Below are 11,242 nucleotides of genomic sequence, written 5' to 3'. Positions count from 1 at the left end.
AGAAATAAATGAAAATAAACCGCAGAGGTACGGGGCCTTTGCTCCTCATAATAATATTATCTTTTAGATTCAATTTTAAAGAAACAATACACAATTTTAGGTGTGAATGGTTTTTGACTTAAACTTGATTTATGGTTTTTTATTTAAAAAAAAAGATTGAGAAATCTATAACAATAACTTTTTATAAAGTAATTTTTATTTAAAAATATATCAAATATTATTTTTTTATTTTTTAAAATTTAATTTTGATATTATATGGTCAAAATTATTTAAAAATATTTGTCTAAACTAACTCTAAATCCAAAATTTATCAAAAAAAATAAATTAAAAAAACAAAACAAAATAAAAGCTCTAATGTAACACTTTGAAAAACTCGTTTGGTATTATAGTAGTAGATATTTTTTAAAGTGTTTTTTATTTAAAAATATATTGAAGTAATTTTTTTATTTTTTAAAATTTATTTTATATATTAATCTATTAATATATAATCTAAAAATATTTTAAAAAATAATATTTTTTATCAAAATCATTTTAAAAAAAAAAAAAACAATGTACTCTGGAACATGGAGCACAGCCAAATGTAAGCAAAAGATAAGGTTTGAGTTTTATAATATTTTTGGATTTATTTTGTTGCCTTTTGCAACGATCCAAAAAATTTGAACTTAAGTTTATAATAAATAATATATATCAATTCTTGGATAACGTGTGTGAAAATGACTAGACAGTTTTGTCCCTGGGGATTTGGGAGAATGGCTGTCGTTGGGTTCTGAGTGGTGAGTAAGATTTGAATTGAGAGTAGGGGTAGGATGAGGAAATTGGCTGTTGAAGGGAATTAAGTTTTTGTCTTTAAACAGGTGGGCAAGTGTTTATAGGGGATCGAGATTACTGTCGAGGAGTCTGAAATTTCGGCGGGTGATCGAATTGCCCTTGTGGGTAAAACATATTTACGATATTTGACACTAACGGTTTTATTCGTTTTGTCCGGTAATGGGATCGGTTGTAGGGTCCGCTTTCAAAAATTCAAAAAAGAGAGAGGGACAAGGTAGACGAGAAAGGGGAACTAAAATAAGGATGACTCCATGGATGGGTATATTTATTTATTATTAGCAAGGGAAGGGACCAACACTAGAAAATACTACATCATTGTCCAGTGCTCCTTCGCCAGCTGTTTTATTTTTTTAATATAAAAATATATATAATTATTGTTAAGGTGTTTTTTAATAAAATAAAATATTAATTATAAACTCAAAATAAAATATATACTATTATTTTAAAAAATATTGATACAGTGATGTATTGAGTGATTTTTTTTTCAAATATTTATATGGCGACATATTGAATCGATCTAGATTAACTTGTTAAATCTGCAATCCAGCTCATAAAACCATGATAACTTTATAAAAAAACAAATTAAAATAAATTATGAAAATCAATTTCTAATCAATCAAATATTAAATGATGAAACTGAAAAAAAATATATTAAATTAAAAAATCATCAAAAAATATTGAAGGATGAAAAAAATCAATTAAAAAAAACTAAAATTAACCCGGGTTAACACATGTTAAACCCATAACCCAGGTCCCCATAACCCAGGTCATAAAGTAAGTAAAAAAAGTTACGAAGCTCTATTTCTAATAAATTTAATGTTGAGGGTTGAAATTGAAAAAAAAAAACTAAATTCATGAGACCGAGATAAACTCCACAAAATATCAATTGAAAAAATTATGAAATTCAGTTCCTAAATAACCCAACATTGAAGAATGCAATTAAAAAAATGATTGGATTATTAGATGGTGAAATAAAAAATATATATTCAATTAAAAAATTTAAAAAACTGGGTCAAACTAGGTCAACATGATAAACTGGTTATCCGGGTCACGAGATCGAGATAAACTCATAGAAAGAAAATTACAAAACAAATTACAAAACTTAATTTCTAACCAACTCAATGTTGAAGGATGAGATTGAAAAAAATCAATTAGAAAAAGTAGCCCAAAAAAACAAGAGTCAATCCGAGTTAACCTGTTAAACTCCCTACCTGAGTCGTGAGATTGAGATAGATTCATAGAAATTAAAAAAAAATTATAAAATCTCACTTTTAACAAATCTAATGTTAAAGTTTGAAATTGAAAAAAAAAAACTGAATTAATGAGATTGATAAATGACGCATAAAAATAAAATAAAAAAGTTATAAAACATAATTCTCAAACACAATCTAATATTAAATAATATTTTTTTTAAAAAAAAAGCAAATTAAGTTGTTCAATAATAAAATAAAATAAAATAACCCACACGAGATAATTCAAGTGAATAGTAATGTGTAACACACTTTAATATATTTTTTTTAGTGACTTGACAATTGAGAGAGTTGGAGAATCGGTGGTCTCAATTTTGGCACCATTCATCAGCATTTTCTATTTGCCATTTGGAGACCCATTACCTGAGTTGAGAAGTTGCAAATTGTGAGCTTCTACTTGGATTGAAAAGCTAGATATGGAACTTTTTCACATGCATATCACGCCTGTCACCCGCGGTATTTTACTTACCTACTGGACTTGCAGGGTGTTTAATGAGTCCAGAAATTAGTTGTGATGCGCGTAAACTGGTCCGGACACCCCGGGTTACCAAAAAAAAAAAATAAAGCCCCGCATCATAGCAAAAGCATAAAATAATGCACCGTGAAAACAATCACAAGTGATGTATGGTAGTGTAGTTCTATTGTATTTTTATTTTAAATTTGATTTTTTTACTTTTTTATTTTAAATTAAATTTTATTACGAAATTTTAGATCGTTTTAATATGTTGATATTAAAAATAAATTTTAAAACATAAAAAAAATATTATTTTAATATATTTATAAACAAAAAATACTATAAAAAATAACATCTACTACGTTCACATGATTTGAAATATAAATATTAAATACTTTCGTTCCAAAGAAAACAACTACTGGTCTGTGGGAAAAGCATGGGGAAATTAAAATTGGACTAATTTTTGCATCCGTTAAAACAGCAAAAGTCGATTGTTAGAAATTTTTTTATCACGCTTTTCTAGCACTTCAAAATTGATGGGATTAATTGAGTTTTAGTGGATTAGTCAATTATTCATGTATTTATCAATTAGAGGGCTTTCATGATTTAGTAAATTAGGGTAAGATTAGGGGAATTAAGGTAGATCAATTAGGTAGATTGAGTGAGTTGAAACCCTAATTCAGCCCACATTTTCAGAAAATATTCAAAATTCAATAGTTTTTAGGAATGAAAAAAAATAAAAAAAGTTCAACCCATGTTTTACGGCATGGCATGCCTTCAAACGCAAGAAAACATAAGAAGGCGACTATAATTTGCGAAAAGTAAGAATCAATACCGAGTCGAAACATGAAGTGATTTGTGAAATCTTAATGCTGCATAATGAAACAGACAGTGCACCAGAAATAACAGAGGCTGTCGTGTTGAGTTGGATCTTTGTGCGCCTTCTTACCAAGAAATTTGAAATCTATGTCTCATTGTTTTGTATGCTGCAAAACATTGAATGGACTGAATAGGCATGAAAAATTGAAAATGACTGGACACATAATCGACTTATTCTATGTTAGGTGTGCTTTATATTGAACTAAATAATGTTTTATTTTATGTTTGGTAGATATTAGAGGGGACTCGGCCGACATAAAATTTAGATTGATACAAGTTTAAGAAAAGAGAGATGAATGATTAATCTGACTAGATCCAATTAAAAACTTAGGTTAATCTGTGACCCGATCAACCAGAGATAAAATACAAGTAAAAAATTCATTGACTTTACTTTGATATTTTTTTAATCTAGGTCAACTTGAGTTAACTCTCTTAACCCATGACTCAAGCCTTATTATGAGTCGACCATAAAATCAAGTTTTAAAACTATGATAATAACAATTTTTATTTTTATATTGTTTTGGATTAACTTAGATTGACCATCTTGACTTACAACTTAGGGCTTGTCCTTGGTCAACCCCTTAGCTAGATTTTTAAAAGTATGATAATAATCATTTTTATCCTTATATTGACCCAAGTCAATAGTTAACCCGCCCCATGACTCGAGCATGGCTGATCAAGCCTAGCCCCAGTCGGTCCCCAAGTTAGGTTTTAAAATTATGATAATAACCATTTTTATCTCAAGGTTAATACAAGTCAATGGTCAACTCGATCCATGACCTGACCTCAGTTTGACCCTGAAATCGAGTTTTAAGGTATGATAATGGTCATTATTATCCTTATGTTGACTCGAGTGAACAATCAACCTGGCCTGCGACTCGAGCTTGGGCCCTAGTTCGTTCCCCGAGTTAAATTATAAAACTATGATAATAGTCATTTTTATCCTTACATTAACCCGAGTTAATGGTCAACCCGACCCATCACCCAAACCCAGCCTCGGGTCAACCCCGAGTTGAATCTCGAGTCGAGTTTTAAAACTATGATAATAATAATTTTTATCATAGGGTTAACCCGGGTCAATGATCAACCAACTCATGACCCGAGCATGACCATGGATCGACTCCCGAGTCAAGTTTTAAAATTATGATTTTTATTTTTATATTGACCGAGTCAATAGTTAACCCTACCCGTGACCTAGGTTTGGCCTTGAATTGATTCTAAGTTGGATTTTAAAACTATAATAATAAATTTGTTTATGTTAACTCGAATTCATTAGATTAATTCTTATGTAGAATATTAGATAAACTTGTTCGACAAAAATTTCTTCAGTGGAATAATTTTAAACAAGATAAAAAAATTATTCTATTTTATATATTATTGTTAACATGCCAAACATTTCCTTGTGGTTCCTCCTGATATAAAAAGAAGCCCATGTCCTTGTAGCATTTACTCCTCAGTTACCTAGATGTGAAACACCATAAATACTTGGTAGTTGAGAATTCGACTGCTTGAAAATGATTTTGTACTAGTGATCGCAGAATCCACATCGGATTCATGTCTTTTCTTTTCAAATACAGGTCATAAAAAGGATGGAAGAGCCTGTTTGATTGGTAGCACATGAAAATAGTGTTTTTTAAAATTATAAATATATTTTTATTTTATTAAAAATTATTTTTTAAAATATTTAAGAATGCATTTTTTTTTTTTTTTTGCTAGTTTTCATGTTAGCGGTGAAACAATCGTAGCAACATATATGGTAACAAAGGAAACTATGTTTTATGCCGTGGGACTTATTAAAAAATTAAATTTGAAATGCAGGTTTTGTATAACAGTTTTTACATGTTTTTAACTGAGTTTCGTAAATATTTTCCCTAAAAATGTGGTCACGGTTGCTTTTCAAAGTGCTTTTTACTCGGAAATGTATCAAAATAATATTTTTTATTTTTAAAAAATTATTTTTGACATCAGCGTATCAAAAAAATTAGTTTTTTAATATTTTTAAATTGTCAAACAGGCACGAAATAGAGTGCGTTTGTTTCCGCTAGCTTTCACGGTAGCAGTGAAACAAGCGCAGCAACATGTTTGGTAACAAAGGAAACTGCGTTTTATGCAGTGAGACCCACTAAAAATTGAGTTTGAAACGCAAGTTTTGTGCAACAGTTTCTGCGTGCTTTTTTAACTGAGTTCCGTAAATATTCCTCAAAGTGCTTTTTCATTCGGAAATGCATCAAAATAATATTTTTTTTATTTTTTAAAAATCATTTTTGACATTAGTGTATCAAAATGATATGAAAATATCAAAAAATATTAATTTAAAACAAAGAAAAAAATAAATTTTTTTTTTTCAAAAGCTTTTTTTAAACAAAAAACAAACAGGATAAACATATTATCTAAATATTTTGTACATGTTTTTTACTATACATAAATTTCAACTATATTTATTACCAAACACGTATAATCTAAATAACTACAACTAAAATTATTTTTTTAAAATTTACTGTTTTTCAAACTATAACTACAAAAACTAACTAAAAAAGAAACACACCCTAAGGCTAACTGGTGGCCGCTAGTCCAATGGCCAGCCCTGATTTGGAGATCATTCACCCACAGCCTGACCTCATACAATGGCCCACTGCAACAAGAGGCAGTTTTCCACGGCCTATGTTTTAAGGCACTTTGGTTGGGCTGTTGTTTGTCTTGATATTTTCTCCCAGGCCTTGTTAATTGGGCTTTCGTACTTTAAGTGGCATCAGGTTAGCCATCTTTAGGTCGTCTTGTGTATATATTTATAATATCTTAAGAAAGACAGAGCCATATTGTGGAAAACATATATTACATTTAAAGAAAAAAGGAAAAAAATTATAAAAAAATACTCATTACAATAGCAATAGTACCATTTTCATAAAAATGTGATGTCACATTTTTACATTTATGTATGTGTAATTATTTTTCAAACAAAAATAAGATTGTGTCAACGAGTTTTTGTCACTTTTGTGTCTTATTTTGATCAAAGCTTGCATTTTAATGTTAGGTCAACACGTCTCCTTTTTTAGTGACCAGCGTAGGCTTAGCGCAATATTTTTAACTTTAAAACATATTCAAAATATATGTTGACGAGTTTTCAACATTGTTTGCTTAGACTTGAATTTTAACAGTTGGGTTGGCAAGTCTTATGGTTTTAGGGTCTGATGTAGGCCTAGCACGATGCCTGTAACAAAAAAAATATAAAAGAAATCATCGAGTTGCGAGATTCTTGATTTAGGACCCGATGCTATCTCAATGAAAACTCACTGATAATAAATGACTTTTGAACAAGCTTGAAAATAATTTAGACAACTAATGACACCCGTATAATAAATTTTAAATGAAAACACATAGTTAAGATAATCCTTCATTTAAAAGAATTTAGTAAAGGTGATGTTTATCTTTCCTCAAGTATAAGTATTCACCTACTTAGGCTTTCTACAATTGGTACATATTTTAGAATTTTTAGTTTTTATAATTTTATTTTTATAATTTTACTTTTAATTCTTGGAGGTCTCAATTTATACCAGGTAATGAAAACCGATGTCTCTAATTTGGCGTGTGCCTGAAAAATCTAAAATATACTAGTATATTAATCGAGATAGAATTAGCTGATCTTTTTCATCATTGTCGGAAATATACATACTAGTATATGCACTCCGATCGGAACCGAAGGATACTGAACCACAACTATGAAGTATGTATCTAATTGAACACGGTAGACAAATGTGATGTTCTCATCGTTAAGCATCTCCAAGACTTTTGATGTAAAGTTCATTGCTTTATTTTATTTTTAATTTTCGAGCAAGATGTATCATTAATTACTCCATGATGACCTTATCATTAATAATTAATAATTTTTCTAGAAGAAATCAGTTTGAGTGTGCGTGCCGCAATCACCACGCAATTATGTGATTGTTGTTTGGGAAGATACATGGAGGATGTTAAGGGGTTGTCCTCTTATTGGATCACTCAGACACGTGGGTTTTGGTCCCAGAATCCACATGAGCTGAGGAAAAGCACGTGGCCCAAATAAAATATAGAACTCTATGCTTGGAGCAGGTCCTAACCCAAAAGGCATTTGAAAGTGACAGGTTTTTTTTTTTTTTTAATTATGAAAATTCAGAGTAATTTATATGTATCTTAACAAATTTTCTTGAATAACTAGAGAAATCTTCAATGACTACAAAGTTTGGAGCATTCAAACTCGTAATTTTTAAAGAGTAAATTTAACATATGAACAATTAAGCTACAGAAAGGATTGTGACATGTCTTCTTTGATTGGGGGGAGTTTGCACCATTCATCACGACAACCTTTGCACAGCACTTGTTTTCTGCCTCAATTCAAGGCCGGCCATCGCTTCCCTTCCCGGGCTTGGGTTTTGAAGCTTACGGTTGTGGTTGAAAAGGGAAGAGACGAATTGGGACTTTGTCTTCGAGTGTGAAGGGAGGGGCAGATTCTATCGGCTGACTGCCTGGAAATTCCTAGGGATCTCAAACGAACGGGGAGCATCGCCTTGAGGTCAGATGAAAACAATGCTCCTCTTTGATACGACAGGTGACTTGTTTTATGCGACTGAAATTACTATAAAGCCGGAACTTATTCTCATGAATCGTTGAAGATTGTGAAAAAAGCAATGAGAACTACATAAATTATAAAGAAAATTAAAAATCTTTGAGAAGGCCATTGAGGTAAACTCACGTGGCCTGCAAAACCAAAACATCCCAGTGACTAGAGAGAGAGAGATCCAGTCCTAACCACCCCTCTATAACGAAGGAAACAAAATATCCCTTAGAATTTACAAAAACGCAAATGAAAAATCTTTCTGAAACCTAACCGCAACCACCATTCTATTATTTCACATCTGGGTTTACCCCAATGGATTTTTAATACGAAACCAGTTACACACCTCCATGACTTTTCTACTGCAACTAAAATGACCCGAACCCTATTGTCTCGGACCCGGGCATCCCAACCCGACGAGGAAACGAAACAAACCACCACTATCAGCAGTGGAGGAACCGCCATGAGAGTTATTGTTCCTTTACAAGGCGTTGTTCAGGGTAGAGGAGGTCTCTTTCTAGGCTCAGTAATACCCTGTGCTCTTTTCTACTTTCTCCAGCTTTATCTAAGAAGAAAACACCGTGATGACCCGAATGACCAGGATGACCCAGCAAGGGACCCGAATGCGCCGTCTCCTTCTGGGTCGGCGGGGAAGCTGGCCGAGCTCTCTGGGTTTCCTCGGAATTTGTCTAGAAACCTTCTATCACCGAGAACTCCGAGAGGACCTGTTTTCTTGTCGGGCCGGGCCAATGGAATAGTGAAGAGTGGGGACTCACCTTACTATGTTGGGTTGAAGAAAGTCCTGGAGGATCCATATGACGAAGCGGGCAATCCAAATGGGGTTATTCAGCTTGGTGTGGATGAGAACAAGGTGTGTACTTTAGCTTAAAGTTTGGAATTTTTTTCTCTTTGGTATTGGAAGTTTGAATCTTTTGGTCCATCTTGTGTTGTTTTGTATGGCTTTATTTGTGTTTCGATAATGGGTTTATGCTTGTTTTAGTTAACGTTGGATTTGGTTAAGGAGTGGCTCGTAGAGAATGCAAAGGAAGCAATATTGGGTGGTGGTGGTGAAGGAGAGGAGTTGAGTATTAGTGGGATTGCTACTTACCAGCCTTCTCATGGGCTTACGCAATTGAAAGTGGTAATTTTATTTACTTCTCTTTGTATTAATGAAACGTGTTTAGGTCATTTTCAGTCAATTAATTCAGTAATAGATTGATTATAACTAGAATTTTAGTCTTCGAAGTTTTTAACCTTACATTCAGCTTAATTAGAATGGTTTTTCTTTTCTCGGATGTTTAATTTGTCAGAAGACGAAAAGCAATTTGATTGGTTTTAGAAATTGAGTTGTATTGACTTGTGATAAGGTCATTCTGTTGTTTAGCTCCAGGGTTTTTTGATAAAGCATAAGTGCAGATTCAAGTGGTTGTTTTATTTATAATAACCTTAGCAAACCTTTACATTGTTAGTGAAATCAAAATGTAAGGAGACATGTTTTTATATGACCTCAAGACCAAACCCAGACCGAGTTTGCGTGCTGCCCTAACTAGCTCTCTATTGCTAGTGGTGTCTGCAAAATGTTTGTCCTTCCAATCACTTTAATTGTGGATCCCAATTATATTAATTTACTCTTTCTTTTTGAACAATACCTGAAAGGAATGAAGATTTAGCATCATCCTTTTTTCTCCTATTTATGAGCTAAATAGACATTGCATTCATGCATCATAGTGACAAGTGCTTGCACGCCCATTTTTGCAATTGTTGCTTTCCTGCTTGTGACTGGCATCTCTTTTAGCTGCAGTTGGTCACGTTTTTTTTTCCTGTCTAGTTAAACTAAATTTGGTCATTACCTGCTTGTCCCGCAGGCTGTGGCAGGATTTATGTCTCAGATCATGGAAAATGCAGTTTCCTTCAATCCCTCTCTGATGGTACTTACAGCTGGCGCAAACCCTGCAATTGAAATGCTTAGCTTCTGTCTAGCAGATTCTGGAAATGCATTTCTTGTGCCAACGCCATATTACCCAGGGTAACTATGAAATCTGCAATTTCAAAAGTTCTCATTCAGTTAAGTTTATATCGGAAGAGAACTGAAGTCTGAACATTATACGCAGATTTGACTGGGATGTAAAATGGAGAACAGGGGTGGAGATAATTCCTGTTCCTTGCCGCAGTGCTGACAACTTCAGTTTAAGTATAACTGCACTTGATCGAGGATTCAACCAGGCAAAGAAACGTGGTCTCAAAGTCCGTGGGATAATGATTTCAAACCCCTCAAATCCTGTTGGCAATCTGCTTAATCGTGAAACACTTTATAGCCTTCTAAACTTTGCTAGAGAGAAGAACATACATATAGTGTCCAATGAAATATTTGCAGGGTCTACTCATGGGAGCGAGGAGTTTGCGAGCATGGCAGAACTCATTGATTCAGATTATCTTGACCGGGACAGGGTACATATAGTTTATGGTCTTTCAAAAGATCTCTCTCTTCCAGGTTTTAGGGTGGGTGTAATCTACTCCTTCAATGAAAATGTTCTAGCTGCTGCCAAAAAGTTGACAAGGTTTTCATCAGTTTCAGCTCCGACACAGCATCTACTTGTCTCTCTGCTTTCAGATACTGACTTCGTTCAGAAGTTAATAAAGAATAACAGGGAGAGGCTTCAGAAAACGTATGCCACATTTGTGGCGGGGTTGAAGCAATTGGGCATTGAGTGCGCAAAGAGCAAAGGGGGCTTTTCCTGCTGGGCTGACATGAGTGAGTTAATCAACTCTTACAGTGAGAAAGGGGAGCTTGAGCTTTGGGACAAATTGTTGAATACAGCAAAGCTCAATGTTACTCCAGGATCTTGCTGTCGTTGTATTGAACCTGGATGGTTCCAATTCTGTTTTGCCAACTTGACTGAAAGGGACATTCCTGTAGTCATGGACCGAATTCTTAAAATGGTGAATGTCTGTAAAGCAAGCAGTTGAAATGTTTGGTTTATTCTAAAGAAATAGATCCCTTACAGATTTTTTGTAGGATAATTTATTGAAGCGGTTACGCAATTGACACTGGAGAAGGTAGAGGAAACCTATTTAATATTTGCAAATGATCTTGGACAATACAGGTGTATATAAGTTTCTTTTATCCGGAATTTTATTAGTTTTTTCCACACCTTCGATGCCAACAATAGGCAGAAATAAATCCAGACTGTTGGTTTATATTGTTTTCAATATTTCTTTCAATGTACCATGTCAAACACTTGC

At 33.1% G+C, this 11,242-nt stretch overlaps 1 protein-coding gene across 1 annotated transcript; it reads left to right on the top strand.

Moving 5' to 3' along the window:
- The first annotated feature begins 7,766 nt into the window (after nt 1–7,766).
- LOC7465817 (probable aminotransferase ACS10) lies at nt 7,767–11,197 on the top strand. Its single transcript, XM_002304412.4, has 4 exons — nt 7,767–8,870; nt 9,000–9,140; nt 9,865–10,025; nt 10,111–11,197. Exons 1-4 carry the CDS (start codon nt 8,373–8,375, stop codon nt 10,964–10,966), a joined length of 1,656 nt encoding a protein of 551 aa, XP_002304448.2. The 5' UTR covers nt 7,767–8,372; the 3' UTR covers nt 10,967–11,197.
- Nucleotides 11,198–11,242: the final 45 nt, after the last annotated feature.

The sequence above is a fragment of the Populus trichocarpa genome, chromosome 3, assembly GCF_000002775.5.
Source record: "Populus trichocarpa isolate Nisqually-1 chromosome 3, P.trichocarpa_v4.1, whole genome shotgun sequence".
NCBI classification, from domain to species: domain Eukaryota; kingdom Viridiplantae; phylum Streptophyta; class Magnoliopsida; order Malpighiales; family Salicaceae; genus Populus; species Populus trichocarpa.
The sequence above is the reverse complement of the archived record's forward strand: the minus strand, read 5'-3'. Positions and strand labels throughout refer to the sequence as shown.